Genomic DNA, 26,580 nt, shown 5'->3' on the forward strand with positions numbered 1-26,580 from the left:
AACTCAGATAAGATATATGCATGTATTTGTGCATTGGTTCTCCGCTGCTCGTATACGTACATATGTGTAGACGCAATTATTGATTCGTTTATGTAGATACATAATGATTGAATTATTGATGTGAATTCACGTCACTGCTTAGCATCGGCTTAGCAGCACCCCTTAGTTTTGCTAATATTCGTAACAATATGTAAAAAACACGGCTATTGTTTAGCTCCATTTTGCGATTTGCTAAATTCAGTCAAATTCGCGATTTCTGAGAAACCACGTGATTTTTGACTGTGAATTTTCAGTCGCAGTGATTTTTATCCGTATCTGCTACTGAACAGTGATAGCAGTTCGATATAGATAGCCACAGTTCACAATCACACCTATTAATAATGTCAACCACAGACGCAGTCACAGCTCTTGTTATAGCAGAGCAATTGGCTGCGATAACATGAACCAAAGAATCTGTGATTTGTGGGTGGCGCAGTAACTACTAGTGAGGGTGTTTGCTTGGGCGACTGAGCAGCATGAGCCTTTCTATCGCTACTTAGTCGCAGCAAAAGTCACAGGTTCATTGACAAATTTTGTCACAACCAATTGTTCCTGAGCCGATAGCTGTGATTGGTCTCTTGAATGCACTTATTGGTGAGCGTGACGAGTAGCAGATGCTTTCTTTTTTCTCTGAAGCAATCCATACGCTTTACCGTGATTTCTTAGAAGCTGTGACAAATCACAGATACACGAATATTTAGAATGAGGCAGGATATTATAAAGATCCTGCGTCCAGGACAAGAACTAGATTGATGCATCTCTACCTATCTAAACCCTTAATAGAAAATCGTCACCATCACAAGCCTTCTCTGTGCCCACTACCTTAGCTTGGACCCCAGTTTTAACTTAATCAGGGTAATTACAGCTCGCACGTTATCGCCCATTTTGGACCCGTTTGTGAAGATCGAGATTTCCCCTTCTGATGTGAACCTCACCTTATAACTTTTGCCAAAGCTCAGCGTTGGCTTGTGCTAATCCGATGTCAAAATCACGCCGTTAAGCCTGCTGAAGACACTACAGTGACCGTAATGCCTCGTGTTATAACAGTCAGTATCATGAACTCCTACCATGGAACTAGTTGCAGTTGCACATATGTGGAAACTGGTTAAGGATCTTATTTGGACATGACTCTAGTGCTCCTATTTCCCCCGCTGAAAGTTGGTCGGGTGCTTAATTTGGCTTTTTAAATTGATATTGTTTGCCAAGACATAGCAGCTGAGCTTGCTATCTATCACTACTCCCATATATGTAGGTTACTTAAGGTTGGAGGAAGGGGTCAGAACTATTAAGAGTGGGGAGACGAAACTTAACCTACCCGAGGAGAATCTTTTTTCTTTAGCAGCCGAGGCTATGAATACCCCAAGCTCCTTTTGGAACTAGGGGGTGGGGCGGGTTCAATGTGCTGAAATTAAATCGTTCCTGAAGTAGTCAGGCTTGTACTTTAATGGTACTTGTTATTGAAACATACCGAATCTATATCCGGAAAAGGACCATCAACATCGATAACACTCTCTAAAACCTTCGGGTAGTGTCGCTATCGCTACACCAACAAGCCTGATACAGCGATGACGTCGAAGGCGTATTCGACTACCTTCAGCCCATTTTATCGATTTCCAGTAGAATCTCACTTTCCAACCTTGATTGTGTTCAGTGGCAGATATTTCTTTATAATAGTTTATTGTTGAAAGCTCTTTCTAACTTTAGTACCGTATTGGTTGTAGTGCAAGGATCATTCTATGGTGCATATAAGCTCATAGTGAGCCGTTTCGCTTGATCTGCACTCCATGTACCATGTTGTGCGGGAGAAAGCTAGAGCCAACCTTATGTGGATATCTAAAATCTTTTAAAGGACTTTCAGCTTGAAGGAGGAAAGGCCCGTGGATCTGTTGTCTTTAGACTTCTCAGGACAACAACAAAAAGTGTATGGGGTATTCCATCCCATTTCGACCAATTTTTAACCCGACCCCTTTAGAATTGGCTGAAAGTTTTTTATTTTATTTTTGAAATTTTTTTTTTTCAATTAAATAAAAAAAAAAATATAAAAAAAATCGGCCCACTCCGGGATTAGTGGGGATGATTGCAGAATTGATTGAAGTTTTTTATGAGAAAAAAAATGGCGAAATTCGAAAAATCTCGAAAAACTGAAAAATTAAAAAAAAAACTTTAAACATTTTTTTGTATTTTTTCCGGAAAGTACATTTAAAAACAAATTTAAAAAAAAAAAGATCCCAAACGGTCAATTTTTGAAAAAGTTATAGCATTTTGAAGACAAAAACGGTGTTTTTTTAAAAATTAATAACTTTTTTTGAGTTGGATGAAAAATTTGAAAAAATTCTGAAAAACGTCTTTCGTAAGCTAGAAAAAGAAGAAAAACTTTCAGCCAATTCTAAAGGGGTCGGGTTCAAAATTGGTCGAAATGGGATATATATGTATATATGCCTTAAGTCGGCATTCGAAAGTCAATTAATTGCAATAACATTCCGAAAAAAAAACTAATGAGCTGCTACTGGAAGTGATTTTAAGAAAAATGGGGCATGTCTTGATTGAATTTAAAAATTAAGCGCCTTCACAATTAGTTCTTAACAACTTAATGGAATTTCTTTCATTAATGAAACTATTTTCCTTTAAAAAAGCAATTAAGCTAGAAAACCTTGATTGAAAGTAAAAAAAAAAACCCACACGGCTTCCATCTAATTGAATTATTTTTCAGAAATCTTTAATGAATATTTTTCTTGCTTGCTTAATATGATTTAATAGATAAAAAACCACAGATCAGCCACAAAAAATATGCTTTCAGCGTAACAAATCCGTTGTCAGCAACAGCATGAGAAAATCTAATTGAAAACACTTTGGCTTGACCTAAAAAACTTTAGACAACAAAAAAAACCTCAAATGAGTGCAATGTAACTATGCAGCATCATTACCGAAAATCCTAATGAGCAAGCAGACCAATCAACCTTAAAGTTATTCCTAATCTGTGGCAACAATGTAAGCACCGTTGCATTCAAGAATTTATTTAACCTTCATGAGGTTTCAGCAAGGTCAATATGACCCGTGAAGTAAATTTTTTTTGTAATTGTTTTTGTTTTAATAAGAAGCATACCGTGTACCCGCATACGAATTAATATGCCAAAGGGTCCCTAAATATGAAACTATAAAAGGGTATATATACAAAAATCGTTTTATGTTTTTTTTTTAACCATATGTAATAGGTTCCCAAAAACGGTTACAATTTGTCCTCAAACCCATGCAAAGGTTATCCCTTTCTTCATTTATTTGTTGTTGCAGCATTATATTTATATTTATATATATTTTTATACCTTTCATGAAAATGAAATGGTATATTAAGTTTGTCATGAAACTCAAATTTGTAAGTCCTTAAAAAAAAATAGATAGACCCACCAATGAGTATACCAAAATGATCAGAATAAAGAACTGAGCAGATTTAGCCATGCTCGTCTGTCTGTTTGTATGCAAACTAGTCCCTCAATTTTTGAGATATCTTCGTAAAATGTGGTGAGCGGGCGTATTTAGGTGTCCGATTAGACATTTGTCGGAACCGGCCGGATTGGACCACTACAGCATATATCCGCCATACAACCGATTTTTCACAAAATATAATTTTTATCATATCTTCATCAATTTATCAGATTGAACCCTCAAATTTCATCATATGCTTTCGTATATAGCAAATATTGTTGTCTGAAAAAATCGAAGAGATCGGTCGTATATATAGCATATGTCCCCTACAACCGATTGTTCAAATAAGAAACTATTCACAATTCCCACACCATTTTAACAGCTAGAAGCTTCAAATTTTACCAAATGCTTCCGTATAAAGTATTCATTGTTGTCTGAAAAAATTTTATAGATCGGTGGTATATATAGTATATATAGTATATACCCCATTCAACCGATTGTTCAGATAAGAAACTTTTCGTAATTTCTGCCCCATTTTAACAGCTAGAACCTTCAAAATTCACCAAATGCTTACGTATATAGCATATATTGTTGAGATAAGTGATTCATGGTCAACGCTATTTCATGCAGACCACAAAAATGTGAAACTACATCCTCACACAAAGTAACTATTTTTATACTCAGCGTGCTTTCCACGCTTTACTTTGATTGGATAACGGTTGGTTTTACAGGTATAAAGGAATCGAGATAGATATAGACTTCCATATATCAAAATCATCAGTATCGAAAAAAAATTTGATTGAGCCATGTCCGTCCGTCCGTCCGCCCCTCCCTTCGTCTGTCCGTTAACACGATAACTTGAGTAAATATTGAGATATCTTCACCAAATTTGGTACAAGAGCTTATCTGGACGCAGAATAGATTGGTATTGAAAATGAGCGAAATCGGATGATAACCACGCCCACTTTTTATATATATAACATTTCGGAAAACACAGAAAACCTGATTATTTAGTAAATAATAAACCTAGAATGCAGAAATTTGACATGTGGACTGATATTGAGACTCTTGATAAAAATTTCAAAAAAAATTTTAAATGGGCGTGGCACCGACCACTTGTGATAAAATCAATTTTACAAATATTATAAATCATAAATCAAAAATCGTTAAACCTATCGTAACGAAATTCGGCAGAGGGGAGCCCTTTACTATAATGAATTCTTTGAAGAAAAATTAACGAAATCGGTTAAGGACCACGCCCAAGATTTTTAAAAGGGTCGTGGACGAATAAAATAAGCTATATTTTTGCAAAAAAGAGCTTATAACAATGGTATATCATTTCCCAGGTGGATTTATAACAATAAATAGGAAAAACTTCAAATTTAATAAAATGGGCGTGGCACCACCCCTTTGATGACTAAGCAATTTTCTATGTTTCGGGAGCCATAACTCGAAGAAAAATTAACGGATCTTAATAAAATTGGGTACACAAATTTTCCCTATAGCAAGAAATATTTCTAGAAAAAATGGATGAGATTGGTTAAAGACCACGCCCACTTTTATATAAAGGATTTTTAAAAGGGTCGTAGACGAAAATAATAAGCTATAACTTAGCAAAAAAGAGCTTTGTATCAATAGAATTTTACTTTCTAAACTGAATTATAACATTAAATTAAGAAAAATTTACATATCGTAACGAAATTGGGTACACATATTTTCCTTATAGCAGAAATACAGACCACGGCAACTTAGATATAAAACAAGTTTAAAAGGTTTAAAAGGGTCGTAGACTAGAATAATAACCTGCCGGTGCCACGTGTTATGTAGAAAAGTAATTTATTTGAAATGTGCAATTGAAGCTCACGCTGAGTATATAATGTTCGGTTACACCCGAACTTAGACATCTTTACTTGTTTATTTTATATTTAACTTAAAAATCGCTTAGGTGTGTACATCTGTTCACTATATATTTCATATCTTATAGGGCCGATTATGTAGTTATTGCGAATGGGATAAGATTATTGTTCAGCCCTATTCATGAAAGGTATGAAGTCTTCAGCACAGCAGAAGACAGTCCCGTCCCCACCTGTTTTCTTTTTTTTGACTTTTCAAAGCTCAGTATTCAACTCGATTCTGCAATCAACGCAGCTAGGCTCGTTTTTTAATTGTTCCATAATTTTACTTCATTTATATTCGTTTATCCATACAAAATAACTTTACTCGCGCCTTTTCACATAATAACAATTTACGTTAATGAATAGAGAAGGTATAAAGGAGCATACATACACACACATGCATATGTACCCAGCAGTTAAAACAGCTAAGTAGAAGCTTCCTCACAACTAGTAGATATGGAGGCCAAGTGGTTCGACAACTATATTTTTCGTTCATACAACCTGGTGTTATATTTAACAATCCCTACGAGATGTTATTTGTTACAGATATACCAATCACAAAGTCGTCAAAGTAGGCGGCTTGCATGCAAAATTTTAAATGAATTCAGGAAGCTTCAACTATAGCACTTTTGTTTTTGTTTTGCCGTGAATAATAAGGACAGATACAAATTCACACTTTGAATATAAAAAAAATTTTCATGCACTCCCATATGCCCTCTAAAAACTTCTGGTAACACTACGGACTCATTCAGTATATGTGAGGTCCTTATGGACCGGCCAGTTCAACCTAACCTAACCATATGCCTTCGCATATAAATTCGATTCATATGAAAGTGCTTGCATTTCATATGAAATGCAAAGAAAGAGCACTTCCATATGAAGCCAAGGCACTTCGGTATGATACTCATATTTACACTAACAACAAATTGACAACAAATCAAAATTTTTTTTTTAAATATTGGAGCACTGAGAACAATTTTAATTCAAACTTTATGCATTTAGCGGACCATCAAAATTCTTTAAACATTTAAAATTATTTTTTTCAATTTAAAATAGTTTGAGTGTACATATAGTTTTGTATATGTATTGTGATTTGCACTTCAATATAAAGATTTTTGAACAGCCCTGTTTACAACGTTTTTCCTATCAAAATCTATCTATTGAAGAAGAAAAATTTTGTTTTATTCATAGGTTGAGCTTTGCCATCCTTTCCAAAACTTTGTGCACCTTGATGTGACTCACATACCAAATATTACTGGTATTTAGAAGAGTGGTAACGCTAAGAAAGAATTTAGAGTGAATGATCCCACCATAGGCTACTTATGTTCCTTAAAAGAATCCGGAAGCTTTTCCGGAAACAATCCCGAACTAGAGGCGAAACGATCTCAAAATAGTCCAGGAAACAATACCGAAATTATTACAAAATGAAAGCGCAATTTCAAAATAGTCCTGAAATAACCCGGATAAAGTCTCGAAATAATCCGCAAATGGACATGATTCGGAAATGGTCCGGATCCGTTAACAAATTCCATTGGTCTCAGTCAAATAGATACAAAGTAGTTAGACGTTATTTTATGTAACTCATAAAATTATCTGCAGCTAATCACACTACATAGTTTCTAATGCAGAACTATCACATTAAGAGACGGTATTATTTAATTCAAACTCTGTCCTCTCAAAAATTGGTCCCTTTTGCCTTTAATTAATTTAAATACAAGTCGTTCAGGATAAAGAGCCTGTAATGCAAAACTATTGCTTTGCGTGGCTGTCTCCTATTTTTTTACGGGGCTAAGATCATTGGTAAATGAGTACCACACCTCTTGCTCCCCTTTTTCAAAAGCATAAATTCGTTACATCTCTTTAGCCAATTGCTTAAACGTGCACCAAATTTTATTCAAATTCAGATGGCCCTTCTGGTGTGAATCAACCACAAGGACGATTAAACAATAACGAGCCGGACCCATGCGCATCTTGCGCATCCAATATAAAAGTCTCTTATCAAATATCAACAAAAACCAGCTGTTCTATAAATCAATTAAAACTTACATCTTGCGCTGCCATCTAGCGTATGATAGCAACTGCCGGTAATGCAGTGCAAATATTCATAGATTTCTTTGTGTGCTCACAATCGTTTATTTTTAACAAATTATTTTAATAAAATATAGCTAAACAAAAGCACTACGGCCAAAATTGCCCAAAGTTCGCTAATAGCCCGAATCTCCATCTTTACAACCAAAACTTTATTTATAGATTTGGATTCCAAATAAGAGCGAAAAATGGACTTGTACATAAAAACAGCAATTAGAAATAATATATATAATGATTGAAAAGAAACTGTTTCCCTTTTTCAAAAAAATATATATTTATATATAGTATTTGACCAATAGACCCTTCTAGACTATATTTGCTATCTGTGGGCTGAGTTTGCTTCAAATCTGTTCAGCCGTCTGACGTGATAGATATTGTAACTTGAAAATCTAGACATCTTGCACGGTGCTGGGTCACCACATTGACTAGTAAGTAGTAGTACTGCTATTTCCAACGGCCCCATGAGGAGCGCCGTACCCGAACACTTGGAATAAAAAAAATTTCTCTTTTCGTTCGACTGAACAAAGATATATACATAGTTAAAACAATAAAACGTAGCTTTAAGTCAACAGTTTTAAACATTTGGTTACGAAACAAAATAATTGAACCTATTGACTTTATGACCATTCCGGAAAAGCAGGATGATCATGAGAATAATATGGTTGACATTGTAGCCATTTGAAATTTGACGTTGTGACTATTTTATTTGGTCACAACTTCAATTGACTTTGTGGTAATTTGAAGTGGTCATAAGGTCAACTGTCGTTAAGACCGTTGACCTTATTACACCCCTCCTAATTTTCAGTCAGATTATTACAGTTGTAAACTAGTATTTTTTCTGACTACTTTGGTATTTAACTGCGTGGTATGAACTTGCTTTAATGCATTTTCACGGTTGCATCTGCAATTGTCTGAGCTGATCTACGAGCGCATGCCCCATGAGTGAGTGCTGCAGAATTGAAAATGCTTTACACAAGCTAACGATTGTCTTATTTGTAATGAGTTTTGCTTATTTGTTATTGTTTTTCGTGTAATCACGTTTCTCGAGCAGCATTTTATCTTTTTCCGTTTCGCAGTGATTCTTCTATGATTTTTTTTTATTGACTACTATTAGTCGGTTGCTGACTTGCTGGCTGACTACCTGTCTGATGATTGCCTCAAAAAACTCATAATAATTGCTAATGTTTATTGTAGTTGTTGTTGCATAAGTAATCACAAGCAGTCAAAGGTGGCAGGAAAGAAGCTCAGTAATTATTGTTCACTTCTTGATTATTTGCTCTCTTTCATATTGTTCTTACTTATGCAACCGCCTCAAGTTGTTTCATTCACTTTAGTGTATATTCATCAATCTATTTGACACCCCTCCGTTTCCACCTTTTTAACTACACGCTGTGCTTTGATTTATCTACACATTACTGTAGTTACTTATATTCGTTATTCTATGCGGAAGACAAAACAAAACATTAAAAATGCGATAAGAGTCAATAACTGAAAGATATGTCCATAATTGTTGTACTTGCTTCACGTGTATGTGTGTGTGTTCATACATATATCGGTACGTGCTAGTTGTGGCCGATAATATCTCGAGGTACAACCACATCACACATCGACTCTCCGCGGTTTCATATCGCGCGCTCACAACTCGCATACCAAAAACCTCCTAAGCGATTCTCAAGAGTCAATTGAACGCTGCAGCTGCGAGCTATTTGGTTTAGCGTTGGCTAAACAGCTGCTGAATGTCGAACCGGGTGGTTTTTGAGATGGATTTCCAGCTCAGTCGACGCCGCAGACTCAATCTAGGGCTCTAGTCTTTTCATTAGTAAAATTCGTGTTTATGCGCTGAGTTTTAGTTGTTGATCAAGTCTTGTTGTGTGATCGCGTTTGACGGGCGCGCGCGTTCCTTTTGTTCAAATTTTCAAAGCCGTGAAGTGCTAAGATATTGGATTTGCTTTGTTTTGAATAATTTTTTGAGTGACCGTGCGCCGCTGATTGGCTATTTATCTAGGCGATTGCGAAATTTTGACAAACGAATTCGGCATAGAAAATACTTGTTTTTTGATGATCGTGAATGGTTTGTGGATTTTTGTACCGTTATTGTTGGCGTTTAATGGCATTTATAAAAGCCGTATTGTGATCTCCATTGACTTCGAATATGTGCGTGGAATAATTATTGTGCTGTTAATAAAAACGTTTTTTGGATCATAATTGAAATGAATTCAGAACAAAATCTGAAGGTGTGGTGTAGAAAAAATCGTATGCATAATAAGTTGGTTATTTTGGCTATGACGAAATGTATGGGATTATCACAGTTTTGTGACAAATTTAGCGTGTGTCATCTTTACTGAGAAAAAGTCTTCAAAAAGTCAATATTTTATTTACATAAATTTAGTTTTGATTTTATCATAAACTGAATTTTCATATTTCAAAATCATATAAATTTTACTTATTTCTTTTCAAAACAAAAAATATTATAAGAAAAAAATTTGTAATAGTTATTATTTTTTTTTTTCGAGTTCTCTTGGATACATTTTTTGAGGTTCCAGGAGATAATCTGGGTAACCTTCTTATGGTGGCCATTTTATCTATTCTTTTTTTGATTAAAAAATATGTTTGTGCTTTTATTTTTTTTTTATTTTGTTACTTATTATTTCCACAATTTTCTTTTATTCATGTTTATAATTTTTTTATTTAAATTTTTTTTTTTGCCTTCATTCATTTTTCATTTCATTTTGTTTTTTTTAGGCAATTTAATTTTGTAATTTTTTATTTTTTTTTTTATTTTATTGATTTTTTTTATTTGTTTTTATAAATTTCCTTAATATTTTTTTTCCAAATAGTACCTTTGAAATAGCAAACCAATTTCAAAAAAATAACCAGTACCAAAAAACAGTAGCCGGCCCATAAAGAGTTACCACTTCGAAAAAGGTGGCTTAAGTAAGATTGAACTGGCCGGTCAATAAACACCTCATATAGACTGAATGTTCCCACAGTGTTACCAGAGTTTGTTTCACGAGAATACCCAGCTTAATTGCTGCATGCAGATCTGGCAACTCTGTCGCCTCTAGTAGCTGGAGCCGTGACCCCGCAAGCGCAGAACACGAATACAACACGTGCTCAACCGTTTCTTTCTGCAGCTCACATTTACTACATCTACTGTAACTGACGGAGCCATGCTTATAAGTGCATGTGACGCCAGAAGACAGTGTCCAGTTAGTATGCTCATCATGAGCCTTATGTCTTATCTCCTCAGAGTTATAAGCCACCTTGTTAGTGTAACATCGTAGGATTTACACATGATCTCAGACATTTTGAAGCCCCGCGCTTCTGTCCACGCCTTTCCTGCCTGATGGATCATATGCAACTTCTGTCTGCTTTTGATTTCTCGCAATCGTATTGAGACACTACCGTTGATTCATCGTTTGCTGCACCCTCCTGTGCCGACTCATCGGCCTTTTCGTTACATTCCATCACTTTATGACCGGCGGGAACACAGTGTCGATGTATAGTCTGGCCTAAGCGAAGTCACTCCAATGCTTCTTTGCATTCCAGGTTTCTTATTAATGTAGACTATCAATATATATATATTAACGCGTCTGCAGCTTAAACACGCTTCCTCCCGAATTTCTACTGCTTTCTTAACAGCTGCAATTACTGCCTGAACGACACTGCAACGATCTGGCAGCCTGTAGGATCTGTTTTTATCTGGATCGACACAGTAAATACAAGGCCTTAAGCCTTGTTGCAATTGCTAGCATGATATTTTTGGCCATTAGGTCTGCAGGTGGAGTGTGCAGAATGGCATGCTATGCTGCTGTCGAGGTAGTTCTTAGGGCTCCCGTTATGCCAATCAGTGATTATCTGCATTTCCCCTCAGGTTTTTTGCTATACGTACATTTTTTGTGTGGCTGTGGATCCAACTAGAAAGTATGGGCTTGTCAAGTTTTTGGCGATTTGGGCGATAGACCATACATGTTTCCTAGCATCCTCTTGCATGCACAGAGGCCACTGAGGCTTTCTTTGCTCTCTCTTCAACATGGAGTTTCCACAACAACTTAATATCTAGTATAATTCCTAGATACTTTATGCGCTACTTTTATTGTGGGATTACCCCGCCAAGCTTAGGATTAGTCCAATTAGGGACCTTATACTTACTGGTAATTAATACTAGATCGGTTTTTTCCGCGTTGGCGGCTTACTCGACTCAATTAGATGCGCAGGCATCTACATCCCGAAGCGCCTGATCGATCGACGAGCTGAAAAGGGTAACTGGGCTAGTGAAAAACGAAAAGAGTTACCATTTCAAAGTACGGTTTCAGAAAATAAACCGGTTTGGTAAAAATAACCGGTTCTAAAAAGCTGCCACTTCCAAAAAGGTAGCTAACCCAAAAAAAAAACAGTTCCAAAAAAGTGGACGGTTCTAGAAAATTTCGGGGTAGAAAAAAGTAACTGGTCCAAAAAAATAATAGTAAAATTATAACAAAACTGTGCTTATCCCAACATTGAATATCGCAATAGTTAAACGAAAGCAATTTAATGGTTTTCAATCAAAAACATCAGACGAAGCCAATAGAAAATAGTGCATGAACCCAAAAATTTGCGTACAAAAAAAAATTTGGCAACGCTAAAAAAACAACAAAAGTATTACGAATAACAAACTCGAAATTGCAATTAGTTTTAATTAATTTTGTATTAATACGCCTGCAGTGCGCTTACGCTTAAGCCTCAACATGAAAAAGCTTTACGCCAAAGCTTCGTTCAAAAATAAAAAACCGAGCAACAAAAATGCTGCTAACCAGGACTGCAACGATAGTGACATATACATCAGCAAACCGCAACATGGTCCAATTATACTCGCTTATCAAAATGACGGTTACACACATGAACAACAACAACAACAGCAACATCCTGCTGATATGGCTGTAAATACAGCAACAATGCGCAAAATATATAAAAAGCCAGTCTCCAACTCCGCTGCATCCGCAATTGAAGATGAATCATTTTTCCCACCACCACCATCACGTACACCCACATCTTCATCATCCTCACCGCTATCTGCTAGTAATCCCTCGCTTGCACGCCAATATTCGCCAGACGAGGCACATTATTATTACTCCATACAGGAGCTGCAACAACTTAATATGCTCGATCACCGACACCCGCATTTTCATCGCCATCAACAGCATCAATTGATGCGTCAATCTAATTCAGCTAGTAAAACAGCAACAACAACAACAACTACATCTAATTCATTTCCATCATACTATGAGCATCATAAACTAGTATTACAACTTCCCATGGCGGTGGCAGCAGCAGCAGCGGCGCGCGCATCCTCTGCCATGTCTGCTGCATCCACACCAACACCATCAAGAACAACAACATCACCCATTTATGAAGCACCACAAATGGTCAACAATGCAAATGGTAGTATTGTTGCGCGTTCACTAGATTATGATTACAATTTTCAGCCACCCCATCGCTCATTGCACTCAGCCTTTACCGCTGCTGCTAGTCACAATTTCAATGATGAAATTGATGAGACTGATGGTCGTGCAGCAGGCTTTGGTTCATTGCCTATTGTTGATGCGTCGGAGGCAAGTGCTAGACTATTGGGTTCATCGTCTCCCACATCACTAAGGCCACATACCTCTGCATCCTCCTCCTCGCTTTCGTTCAATAATTTACGCAGATTGCAGCACACAAACTCGATGCCGTCAATTCGTGTGAGGAACGACAAGTCAGATGGGGGAGGCATCGATTACAATGATGACAATGACGACGATGACGCCGCAGATGTAGTTAATAATGATGACAGCGTTGGTGGTGGCGTGCAGCAATTGCATTTGTATAGATTGCAACAACAACTGTTAAACAATCAACAATACAACTCCCGGGCGACGCGTCATAATTCGGTCAAAGTGAATTCAATTAACAATTGGCGTATGAGCAGCATCATTGGAAATGGAAATATGTACGTAGATTCAAATTACTCTTTAGTCATTTTTGTGCGATGTTTTATGCGTTGTTTTGGTTTTTCTTTTTATATTTTTGATGTGCAGACTTTGGACTTTTGTATGCCCAAAAGTATGCAACAAAATTTTGATATTCTTTTTTGTGACAATAGTAGCCACTGTCTAGACTTTACCTTGATTTATGTGCTATTTTTAATTAAATGGACTTCATTCAAGCACTTCCTTTGTTTATTGCTTGGCATTATTAAGAAGCAATTGTGTGGTTTTTTTTTTTTTAGCCAAAATTAGAGTAAATCACTGCGATCGCAAATTGTGGTAGCATACTTTAAGGCGCAAGGTTGTATATAAACAAGGTTTACTCACTATGAATTTCAACAAGAAAGTAGTTCAAGTAAGCCTTGTTACTTACCTAATTGGCGCCTAACCGTCTAAACGGTTATGGCCGTCCAAAAAGGCGCGCCAGTCGCTCCTTCGCTCCGCCAACCGGCGCCAATTGGTCACACCAAGGGAGTTTAAATCGTTTTCCACCTGGTCTTTCCAACGGAGTGGGGGCTGCCCTCTACCTCTGCTTCTTTAGGCGGATTCCGATAGAAACACTTTCTTGGCCGGAGCATCATCTTTCATTCGCATAACATTTCATTCGCATGCCCCATATAGCAGGACGGGTACGATAAGTGACTTGTAGAATATGATTTTCGTTCGCCGAGAGAGGACTTTACTTTTCAATTGCCTACCTAGCCCAAAATAACATTTATTGGCAAGATTGATTCTTCGCTGGATTTCGGAGGGTGGAGCCGTGTGTAGAAGGCCACGAAAGTGGGGAAAGCTTCTGACCGCCATTCACCTGGGAATGGCCAGAGCGATTCTTTTGCATGCGGTTCAAGCAGCTCACTACTGCCGGTCGCTTGCGGCCAAGTATCCTCTGGGTAGCCGTTAAACATCCGTTTAGCGGTGAGCTAATGAGAGAAGGCGACAACCTGGCTAGGCCACTCTGACATAATCGGTTTAAGGGCTAGCCGGGGAGATCCCATAAGCAACGTCTGTACACCTCTAGGTGCGGCTGCAAGCGGGCGTCTGTCTTGGAACAAGCGGCTCGCCTTGTAGACGGAGCAAAAGTATTCAAAGTTTTCTATGTACACCTGCGAATGACAAAATAGCAACAAAGGTAATTTGCAAATTTCTTAATTTTTTTTGCACTTTTTTCGTTAATTTAATAAGAAAACTCTAATTTTAGAAGTTTTAAGAATACTTAATGGAAATTCTAAAGTTTTTATACAGAATCTATCTGATTTTTGAAAATTATTTCTCTAGGGTGCCTTAGATTTTCTTCTCTAGAAAAATGTAATAACTAAATTTTTTGTGTAGAAGAGAGTCTGAAACAACATTGCGAATAAAAATTTACAAAAAATAAAGCCAATTTGGAGTCATTGTGGATAAAACAAGCGTGATATCTTATCCGTCAACTGCCTGACAGGATGTTCAAGATGGCTACTTTTTAGCATTTTGGCAGCGTTTTGACAGGATCTTCAGTATGGCGGCGCATACGATCGCCTATCTTCAGCGGATGATAGAAAGAGATACAGGATGAGTGCACGATATTCACTTTGAAAATCAGGTGATCCATTCTATTTGTAATTTTGACGTATATGCAGAAGTTATCACACTTGTCTTATCCACAATGCTTGTAGTTTTTTTTTTTAAATTGAAATTTTTATGAGTATTTATAAAACTTCGAACTTTCGAATTTTTTTCGAAAAGGTTTTCGAAATTGGTTTCATTAAAGTTTTTTCAAATAAGCAGAAATATATAATAGAAAATAACCGAAGAAATCTGCAAATCATTGCTGCTATTGTTGTATACGCAGGTATATCTGGGTATAGACCGAGTTGCGTCCAAAAAATACCCTCTGGAAACCTTCCAAGTGTATGTATGTATCTACATGAAGGGGGCGTGTCATCGTGCATACTAACTTAATATTTTATGCTGCATTGCTCTGGTGGTATTCAAGATATCTTTAAACGCGTTACTTTAAGACCAATAAAGCTAAGTAATTAGTTAAATGAAGTTAGTTTCTAACAACTCTTCAAAAACTGAAATAAAGGACGCCTTGCATCTCCGATATAAATAGGATTTCTCATTCTGCGTATCTCTTCAAGTTTGTATTATAATACATTGAGCTTAATCTCTCACTCACTGTCTTAATTGGCGTTTTACCGTTAAAAAGGTCGCTTCTGCGCTGGGCTAACTGAAGTCTGCGTAAAGCTCTTACAGCTCATCATAAAATCTTCTTCGGCACTCGCCGTCGTTAACGCGTAAAGGTCCGTAAATCTTTCGAAGAACGTTTCTCTCGAACATTCCTGGAGCCACCTCATTTGATGTTGTTTGGCCCATGCTTCTGCAGGTTGAATAAGTGACTTGTAGAGCATGAACTTCGTTTGTCGAGAGAAGACATTACTTTTCAGTTCCTATCTAGTCCAAACCAGCATTAATTGGCTATAAGGATGTTTCGCTGGATGTTGTTTGTGTCAACACCTGGTTCCCAGCGTAGTCCTTTACTATTTCGAAATTATGGCTGCCAACAGTGGCGTGGTTGCCAAGGCGCAAATGCGCTGACTCTTTGACAGCTGGTACTTCGTTTTGTATTCGTTCACCATCAAACTTTATTTTTACGCTTCTTTTTCCAGTTTAGAGTAAACAGAACTTACGGCGCGGGTGTTCAGGCTGATAACATCAATGTCGTCAGTATACGTCAGTAATTGCTCGCTTTTATAGATTAATTTTTCCAGAGCGGTTAGACTCTGCAGCTAGTATAATTTTCTCCAGCATCAAATTAAAGAAATCGCACGATAGGGGGTCACCTGGTGTGAAACCTCGTTTAGTCACAAACGACTAGGAGAAGTCCTTCTCAATGCTCACTGAGCTGATGGTGTTGCTCAGCGTCATTTTGCACAGACGTATAATTTTTACGTGGAAACCAATTCAGACATAGCTGCATATAGGCAGCTCATTTTAGTACTGTCGATGATGGCTTTAAAATCGACGTAGAAGTCATGTGCGTCAGTTCTTTTTTCGCGGTTTTTTTTCCAAGATTTGGGGCATAGCGAAAATCTGTTTGATGATAGATTTAGCGGGTCTGAATCCGCACTCGTAAGGTCCAATCAGCCGATTCCCATTGGGATTCAATCTTGCGCACAATACGCTTGATTAATCTCACCTCACATCGTTAGATCATCCGCTGATATGACGCATGTCAACTCTCAGTTGCAAACTCCTGCCATTTCATAACATCTTGAACCTCCAAACATTTCATTCGGAATTTCGATCATTACATATTTCAAAATTGCTGTCGCACTGCGTGATTGTAGCTGCCATTTTTGTTGTTGTTCTTAAAATGTATGTAATCAATATTACAACATCTTAAATTGACGCTGTGTTACATTAGCGTGCAAGTTCAGCAAGTGGCCTTCGGGGTGGAAAAGTGGTTTATTGGCCAGTTAGCAACTTCCGGTAGTTAGATTTTCGTTTCGCTTCTTCTCCTCCTCACTACCTATTGCACCAATCCCTCTCCATGCATTCGTACTCGTACGTGTCATTATAGAATTTAATTTCTTATTTTCATTTACTCACTTCCCTTTTCTTATTGCATTCTATATTTGAGCCTGTGTATTTGTTGTAGATATTATACTTAGCCGTAGCGAACTCGAGTTCAATAACACATATCCTCATTGAGTCATGCCCTCAATATGTGCGGTGCATCAACAACGGTCACAGTAGCCACAACAAAAACAACAGCATCAGCATTGCAGCTGGAATTTGTTTTTTTTTTTTATTTTTATTGAGCTCAAAAGCACTGGCTTGGCCAACATAAAATAAAAACTTTAATCTGCATAAAAAAACTTTAATCTACAGCAATTGCGACGGTTTTATTTGCAATATATTTCTTATTAAATTTTGCATTATGTTTATTATTGAGATTTTCTAGTTTTATTGCTAAGCTAGCGAATATATTTTTAGGTACGTATACAAGGTTTGTTAGTTTTTGAAATGGTGTAACTAGAATTTATGTACTTTATCGGAGAATTGTGTGGCAAGAACAAAGGACAAGGTTTCTAAGGAGATTTTGCTCACGTATATGCTGCGCTATCCCATTTATCGCTAAGTCATCTTGTGAATGACACTGCTCCGGGGTATATTAACAAGTCTCACTTCCATCGCCTTTCTATATGTCTATAGCAAAGCAAGTTCGAATTTTCGACCTTGCCCATCCGAGAAGATGGTCACACAAAAAGCCGTATCCAGTAGGAAATTGGGTCAATTAGTAGTCGACCATTCAATGTTGTCGCTCGACGCTCGCAATACTCCAATTTAGACATTATTTCCCTATTCTGTTTTCCTTCTCTGAAGAAAGTAAGCTTGCGCTCTAGCCTTGCGCCAAAGTATTTCGTGAGGCTGCGTTCATGAAGTAATTAATCCCCAACCACGTCACCTGCGAAAACGACATGAAAAGTACTTTCTGGCATGTGCAAGCGAAGAGGTCTTTGATACATAGCTTTTGGAGGTTGCGACCTAGCATGTATATGTAGGTATGTATGTACTAGTACACCTGCGATTAAAAAAATAGCAACCATGTCATTGCATAAGCGTCAAGAACAGTACTTTCTGGCACGTGCAAACGAAGAGTGCTGTGATACGTAGGCATCTGGAGGTCTGGTATATACTAACATATGTATAGTGTACACCTACGAGTAGCAAAATAGCAGCACAAATTGTTTAGACATTTTATCAGCAATCGGATTATTATATATTTGTTTTTTAATTTTAAACAACTTAAATGAGTTGTACTACATAAACCAATCTCCAACCTTTTTCGAAAAATATCGAAAACCCGACAAGTCGCTTAAAATGTTCAAGAAAATTTCCAAATTTTAGTTAGAATTTTAAGACCCAATTCAAATTTGCGGTCTCAAAATTCTTATTGATTTTTAACAATTTATTCCGAAGGCTGTTTCAAATTTACTTTCAACAAAGTGTGAAATTTTATTTTTTATATGGAAGAAAACCTGAAACTCCCTTTGAAGAAGAATTTTGAAAAATCATTAAGGGAATTCAGAATTTTGTGTATTTGGTGTTAGAAACGTTGCTATAGCAAATGAAAGCTACGGATCGTGAACAACTCTTTTTCGTTTTAAATTTTTTCTTTGCATATTTTTTTTTTTTTTTTTCACAGTTGTTAATTTGCTATGCAAAATTGAAAAAATAAACTACGGTTTTTGATGTTGCGTATTTGCCATGACGTAGCAAACGCATAGCCGTATAAATTTTTGGCGTTTTGTGTAAAAATACTACAAATACAATGATGCTAGACCATTTGCACAAAAACCTGAACTCCACTATTGCAAATTTTGAGAGACTTGTGCTACATATTCAATCAGTTACTGAAAATTCTAAGCATAAAATTTCGAAATTTTCGAAAACTATTTGAATTTTTAGAAAACGTTTCGAAAATATCGAGAAAATTTTTACTTCTTCTACAAAGCTGCATACTCAAAAAAAAATTCAGAGTATTCCAAAAAGTTTCAAATTTTTGTAAATTTTACAAAATATCGAAACAAAAAAAAAAAGAAAATAATTCAAATGATGAAATTTGATAAAAATTGCCTTTGCTTCTTTTTTGTTCGCTGCTGTATTTGCAAATTTTATCGCCTATTTATTTATTTTCATTTAAATTTAATTTTTTTATTTTGTTTTTATTTTTATTTTTTAAATTTTTAAAATTAAAAAAAATTTTTTTATTTAAATTTTGTTTTTTATTTTTATTTTTATTTTATTGTTTTATTTTTTATAAAATGTTTTTTTTTATATTTTATAAAATGGTTTTTTATTTTTTTTATTTTAATTTAAATTTTGTTTTTTATTTTTATTTAAATTTGGTTTTTTATTTTTTTTTTCTAATTTGGTTTTTTATTTTTATTTATTTCATTTTTATTTATTTAAACTTTTTTATTTTAAAACAACTTAAATAAAACATTGTATAGAGAAAATTATATAAATATGTTTCGAAAACGTTTTCGAAAAAATTCGAAAAACTCAAGAAGTTCTTAAAAATCTTCCTGAAAATGTACAAGTTTTTATTATATTCTTAGGAACCAACTCATTTTAGTTTGATGAAGTACAAGTTGGAAAGTTAAATAATCTCATTGATTTTTGACAATTTTTTTCCAAACGCTGTTTCAGATTTTCTTACATACAAATTGTGTGAAATTAAATTTTCTAAATGAAAGAAAGCATAAAACGCTCTTCGGAAAAATATATGTGAAAATTCTAAGTAAAGGATTTCGAAATTTTCATGAACCTTTTCTAAAACTTCTCGAATTTTCGATTTTTTTCGGAAAAGTTTTCGAAATTGGTTCACATACTTTTCATTATACAATTTTTGATTTGTTTTTAAATAGCAAAAATAAAAAAAGGAAAACAACTCAAAAGATTCTGAAAATTCAGAGTAAAAAATATCCAAGTTTTCATGAAAATTTTAATAACTGACCGAAATTTTGAATTTTTTGGAAAACGTTTTCGAAATTGGTTTACTTAGGTTTCTTTAAACTCTTGGTTTTTTTTTTAAATAACAAAAGAAAAAAACTAACAAAATTCACAATTGTCTTTTGCTACTATTTTTTTACTCACAGGTGTATCTAAACTCGCTGTAAAATACGAAACTTGCTTCAGAAGCTCTAAATGAAAACAAGAGAGAAGATTTTTATTGGTTTTTTATTGTTTTTTGTTTTTATACTCAGCTGAGCAGAGCTCACAGAGTATATTAACTTTGTTCGCATAAAGGTAATCCGTAACGGCATAAACTAATCGAGATAGATATAGACTTCTATATATCAAAATGATCTGGGCGAAAAAAGAAATTTATTTAGCCATGTCCGTCCGTCCGTCCGTAAACACGATAACTTGAGTAACTTGAGGTATCTTTATGAAATTTGGTATGTAGGTTCCTGGGTTCTCATATCGCTATTTAAAATGAACGAAATCGGACTATAACCACGCCCACTTTTTCGATATCGAAAATTTCGAAAAACCGAAAAAGTGCGGTAATTCATTACCAAAGACGGATAAAGCGATAAAACTCGGTAGGTGGGTTGACCTTATGACGTAGAATAGAAAATTAGTAAAATTTTGGCACGAAGGTAATTTGAAAGTTTTGTAAGCTGTAATTTGGCAGTCGTTGAAGATATCATGATGAAATTTTGCAAGAGCGTTACTCCTATTCCTATATGCGAGCTAAATAAAAATTAGCAGAATCGGATGACGAACACGCCCACTTTTTAAAAAAAATTTTTTAAAAGTCAAATTTTAACAAAAAATTTAATATCTTTACAGTATATAAGTAAATTATGTCAACATTCAACTCCAGTAATAATATGGTGCAACAAAATACAAAAATAAAAGAAAATTTCAAAATGGGCGTGGCTCCGCCATTTTTAATTTAATTTGTCTAGAATACTTTTAATGCCATAAGTCGAACAAAAATTTACCAATCCTTGTGAAATTTGGTAGGGGCATAGATTCCATGACGATAACTGTTTTCTGTGAAAATGGGCGAAATCGGTTGAAGCCACGCCCAGTTTTTATACACAGTCGACCGTCTGTCCTTCCGTTCGGCCGTTAACACGATAACTTGAGCAAAAATTGATATATCTTTACTAAACTTAGTTCACGTACTTATCTGAACTCACCTTATGTTGGTATAAAAAATGGCCGAAATCCGACTATGACCCCGCCCACTTTTTCGATATCGAAAATTACGAAAAACGAAAAAAAAATGCCATAATTCTATACCCAATATGAAAAAAGGGATGAAACATGGTAATTGGATTGGTTTATTGACGCAAAATATAACTTTATAAAAAATGTTGTAAAATGGGTGTGGCACGTTCCATATTAAGTAGAAGAAAATGAAAAAGTTGCAGGGCGAAATCAAAAGCCCTTGGAATCTTGGAAGGATAACTGTTCGTGTTATTACATATATAAATAAATTAGCGGTACCCGACAGATGATGTTCTGGGCCACCCTGGTCCACATTTTGGTCGATATCTCGGCAACGCCTTCACATATACAACTAAGGGCCACTCCCTTTTAAACCCCTCATTAATACCTTTAATTTGATACCCATATCGTACAAATACATTCTAGAGTCACCCCTGGTCTACCTTTATGGCGATATCTCGAAAAGGCATCCACTTATAGGACTAAGGCCCACTCCCTTTAACAATACCCATTAACACCTTTCATTTGATACCCATATCGTACAAACAAATTCTAGAGTCATCCCTGGTCCACTTTTATGGCGATATCTCGAAAAGGCATCCACCTATAGAACTAAGGCCCACTCCCTTTTAAAATACTCTTTAATACCTTCCATTTGATACCCATCTCATACAAACACATTTCAAGGTTTCCCTAGGTTCATTTTCCTACATAGTGGTTTTCCTTTATTTTGTCCCCAAAGCTCTCAGCTGAGTATGTAATGTTCGGTTACACCCGAACTTAGCCTTCCTTACTTGTTTTTTTTTTGTTTTTTTTTTTTTTTTTTGCGCTGATTTCAGGCTGTACGTACTAGACATACGAAGCCCCATCACCCGCCCCTTCAAAACGCCAATCAAATATATGATTTATATGATTTATGTGCAGAAAACCAAAACATTGCGTTTAAAATATAAATTTATTAATAACTACATTATTTTCTTCTGCCACTTTTTTGCTTGTACTACTTGTTGCATTTTCTTTAAACTCCTCTAACCAATTAAAACTGTAAATTATTTGTAACGCTCGAGTACTTTTTGAGTTTCACTTGTAATTGTCTAATATTAGCGCATAAACTTGCAAATAAAAAAATAAAAAATTATGAAGCTCAACGACTCCTGACGACTGACAAAAGGCGTTGGGCCTCACAGTGGGTATAGACGTGGGTATTCCCTCTGAAGCGTTTTCGCTTCTTGCTCAAAAACCCTTATGGAAAATATGACTTTTTTATGCTTTTAACAAAAACTCGTTCAGCCCAGAAAAGTTCACTTTCATTTAGACGTAACAACAAATGGTGCGACTTCATCTTTGTATGAATGTTTGTATGCTTGAATTTGATTTAAAAAAAAAAAAACTCATAAATTCTTGTCAACGGCATCATTATCATCAATTATTGTTGTTGTACAATGACAGCAAACGCAATGACAAACGCATTATCATCAGCCACAGTCACACCAAAAGCGTTACGCTTACCACTTACTCAACTGCTGCTGGAACTTAGCAAAGCTAGTTTACCATATGTTCCTTAAAGCCATTTGCTTGAACTGGTTCTGTTTAAACTTTTTTCTTTGCTTTCTTGTTTTGTTTTTGCTCTTACTCAAATTTATGCTTTGTTGTGACTTTAGTTTTAACTTTTAGTCATGGCGTTTTTTTCCGTTTCTGTGCTTTTTTTGGTCAACAAACACATGAACTTGCTCGCCTTCTGTTGTTTGTTTCGCGTTTCTTACTTTTTTGTCATTTGCAGTTTATTTCATTTCCATTTGGGCAGGACCAGGTCGGTTGATGGCAATGCATTTTGGTTTGGTGGACCACAAGTAGCCGAATGTGTGTGAAAGGGGAAACTGGATTGGCTTTTTAAAATTGGCTTTTTCAACGTTGACTTGGTACACAATTAAAATGTGAAATTTATTAACTAGACCAGCAAAGCCTAATAAAATTCAAATAATATGTGAAATGTTTCTATGTTTTTTGTCTTGGTCAGAATACTCATTACAAGTACACAACTCTTGGAACAAATAAATATTTCTACAGTGACTTAATCATTTATGCTAAGAGTTAAAATATGTAAAACACACACGACATTTTGCAATCGAAAATAAGGCTGAAGAGTGAGAGTGAGGGTAAAGGTAAGGGCGAGGGTGAGATCGAGGGTGAGATGAGGGTGATAATGGGTGAGTTGAGTGCTTGTAGGTGAGAGTGAGAGAGAAGTAGACTGAGGTAAGAAGTTAATGGAAAAGGAGAAAGGGCATCAAAAGCGCGTGGGTAGGGAGGATGAACAGGGGAGAAGGAGAAATCCTCTTTAAACAGCTACCACAATACCACAAATCGAGCAGCTGGGTCCAAGCGGCGTTATGCAAAAAATGTTGAAATCCGACTGACTTTTCCCCAATTGTAGCAAATAAAATGAACGAGCAGAATAACCTCAGCCGAGTCTGTGAGTAATACGTATTATAACGAATTCTGGGTAATTCCTGATAATTATACAACTTCTGCTAACGTTCGAATCGCTGAATAATATATCGAATAAATAACTCCAATATTCAGTATTGAAAATTGGTCTTTATTTAGACTACTTTGGGAGTACTTCACAATTATATTTCACAACTACATAATAGCGTGTTTAAATCAAACTGATTCGTCATTTCTCAGCTTGCGCTGCTTTTATACTCTCTGTTGCCTCGTCCGCATATTTTCGTAAGTTCTAGACATTTTACCTTCTAGAGCTGTTGTACCTCCTGCTTGGTAATTGAGTTGTATGCTTGTGTATGTGTGCGTAACAACTACGGCTGATGACCACATGTGTGTGTGTGAGATATCTCTTCACTTCGAACTGCTGGTTATGTGTGTGCGTGTACATAAGTTTGGCTGCTTACTGTATTTGTTGCTGTGATTATTTACTAACAGCATAGTGATGCTAATGTTCGTCACAATATGTATGAGTTCCATTTTTGCGAGAAATAAAGAGCCCGTTACTATTGTGACAGTCATTTGAGAACATAACAGTCATTTGAGAACAAATCTAATCTAAAAAAAAAAAACATAAGTAACAGGTGGTCAGACACAACATGACCAAGGTAGATCGTATGTTCTGGAAGCTACCGATCACTGTGCCTGACGACGCCGAAGACGTGAACTACTTAGAGAAGCGATACTCCCTGCGAAAGTGTTTCTAATAAACGGCAAAGTGCTAAAGGTACCGGCAACTTTTTGGCACAAACAAGCCTAGCTTTAGTGAAGTCATCTCAAGTAACTCGGATGTAGTATAAGGAAAGGAGGGACCTTTGTCGATTTTTCATATTTTTGGGGTTTTCTGTACAACCAAGGAGCTGCTGCAGTTGTAAATATGCGGGGTAGTCCCAAAGCCAAGTATTCCCGGCACTTAATCAGAATTATAAAAACTTTTTGGAATGCTACAGTTGATAAAAAGCAATATTCCCAAAAATTAAGTAGAAATTAAGCCGAGCATGCGGATAGCTCTTTGAGACGATCTGGTCCTGTGTCTCAAGAAGAAGTGGTACCTACTTAGAAAACAGGTTTATAAATTACGATCGCGCAGTGGAAGTCGACTTAATAGTGTCAGAACCAGATTCGGTAGTTTTCGATGCTGAAAACTTAGTCTCATGAATGTATATAAAGTAAAATTTTTGCTTAGAAGAGGCTCTGCTGAGCAGCCAGTATTCAGGGATGGATCTGAAATGGCTTTTTCAGTGAAGTGGAAGTCTTCGCAACCCTGTCACCCAGGTCTTTTTCTATGCGTTTTCTAAACTCGGCGAGTGTGTTTCAATCCACGATATGGAATGGATACAAATAGCTCTTAGGTCTCTCCGGACAGCGGCGATAATATTAAGTGTATTTGGTCAGTGTAGAGACTCGGTCATGGATCTGGTAAGTCGACATAGCGATGCCAGTGCTGTGGCACCGTACCAAACAGATCAATGAGATGGCCACTCAGTTTACACATCGGGTATTGGCTCTTAGCTCGGCGTTCGCAGGGGAAAAAAGAGCTCATTGTATCCCTGGGATTTAGCGATATTCGCACCTCCATCCACTTACTTAGTGAGGCTAACAATATGAGCAAGCCAATGAAGTCCTGAAGACTTTCTAGGAACATGTGGGACAAGATTTCCACGAGTGACTATTGAACGTTCTTATAATGTTGTTGTCGAACGTTCTTATAATGTTGGAAGACCTTGGGGATTGTTATCTATGTTGATGGTCCTTGCCGGAGATCCGATACGTTCCGGAACCAAGCCCGACCATCTCGGGAACGACTTGCTATGACCACATGCGACCTTCTAGACCAACCCGCCCCATCGGGGTAGCCAGAGCCTCGGCTGTTAATGAAATAGGATTCGCCACGGATAGGTGAGTTGACAATTGGGTTGGAGAAGCTATATTTTGCGCTGTAATACCTTGAAAGGGTTGCGATACACAACCGCTTGAATCTATTTGGTATTTTAGTCGCCTCTTACGACAGGCATACCTAACCCCCTAACCCGCTGGTTGTTTTTTTGTTAGTTCACGGGCTATGATACAAAACGGTTCACTGGCGCTAATTGAAGTCACACCGCTGCTTCACTCTATTGACAGTCACATTGGTCGCCAACTAAAAATTATGAACACATTTCTGAATCACATTACTTGTAATTGTTCGTTCAAATTCCGGTTCTTGCCGGCTAAAGCTCTGCGCAGCACTTTTCCAGCCTACCTTTTTTACTTCTGTTGTTTTGCAAATTTTGTTTTGTTTCTGTGTCTTTTTTTTTAGCTTTTGCAGTGTCCTCTTTTTCAATTCACACCTTGGTTTACCTAAAAACTAATTACCTGCGGCATGTTGTACGATGCTCAATCACCTCCTTTATATTATGGATTGTTTGAGTTTCATGTACGCCTATTAAAGTACTGTGCTGGCCTTAACGTATTATGGACTTGGGTAAACATAGAAGCTCGTGCGTCGATTTTTTGCTATGACAATAACTCATTGTTTTTGTGCGTTTTTTGGAAGTATCATCACATCAATCTCATCATATATCACATCTCCCCTTCAAATGATCTATGTAGTCATGTGATTTCGTTTGCGACGAATGGTGCGATCTCATGCAATAAGTTTTTGGTATATCAGTACACAAACATCTCTAATTCTCAGTGTACAGTTATGTCATTTTTAATTTCCTTCCCCTTTCTAAGCTCTCACCTTTTATTTAGATATAAATTTCCTTGTTTTCTTTAGTACTTCCCCATTCAATTGACTGCTGACAGGCCTAACGCCCGACAATGAGCCTGGCTTTTTCGCCAATCGGTTGTGATTCCGGCTGACATTGCAGTGCGATAGTTTTGAATTGGATTTCCTCACTCAAGTCTGCTTT

General features: G+C 36.4%; 1 protein-coding gene across 10 annotated transcripts in view; it reads left to right on the plus strand.

The window, feature by feature from the left end:
• Window positions 1-9,161: 9,161 nt before the first annotated feature.
• ena (enabled) overlaps window positions 9,162-26,580 on the plus strand; it is a 31,085-nt gene continuing 13,666 nt past the window's right edge. For 2 of the 10 annotated variants that reach the window (XM_067770935.1, XM_067770945.1), the window contains exons 1-2: window positions 9,185-9,734; window positions 11,958-13,410. In XM_067770935.1, the coding sequence (XP_067627036.1) occupies window positions 12,170-13,410 (1,241 nt within the window). In that variant the 5' untranslated portion in view covers window positions 9,185-9,734; window positions 11,958-12,169. Of the gene's footprint in view, window positions 9,735-11,957; window positions 13,411-26,580 lie in introns of all 10 variants that reach the window. The other 8 variants (XM_067770944.1, XM_067770937.1, XM_067770936.1 and 5 more) reach the window with 8 other exon arrangements.

The sequence above is a fragment of the Eurosta solidaginis genome, chromosome 3 (genome assembly GCF_040869045.1).
Source record: "Eurosta solidaginis isolate ZX-2024a chromosome 3, ASM4086904v1, whole genome shotgun sequence".
NCBI lineage: Eukaryota > Metazoa > Arthropoda > Insecta > Diptera > Tephritidae > Eurosta > Eurosta solidaginis.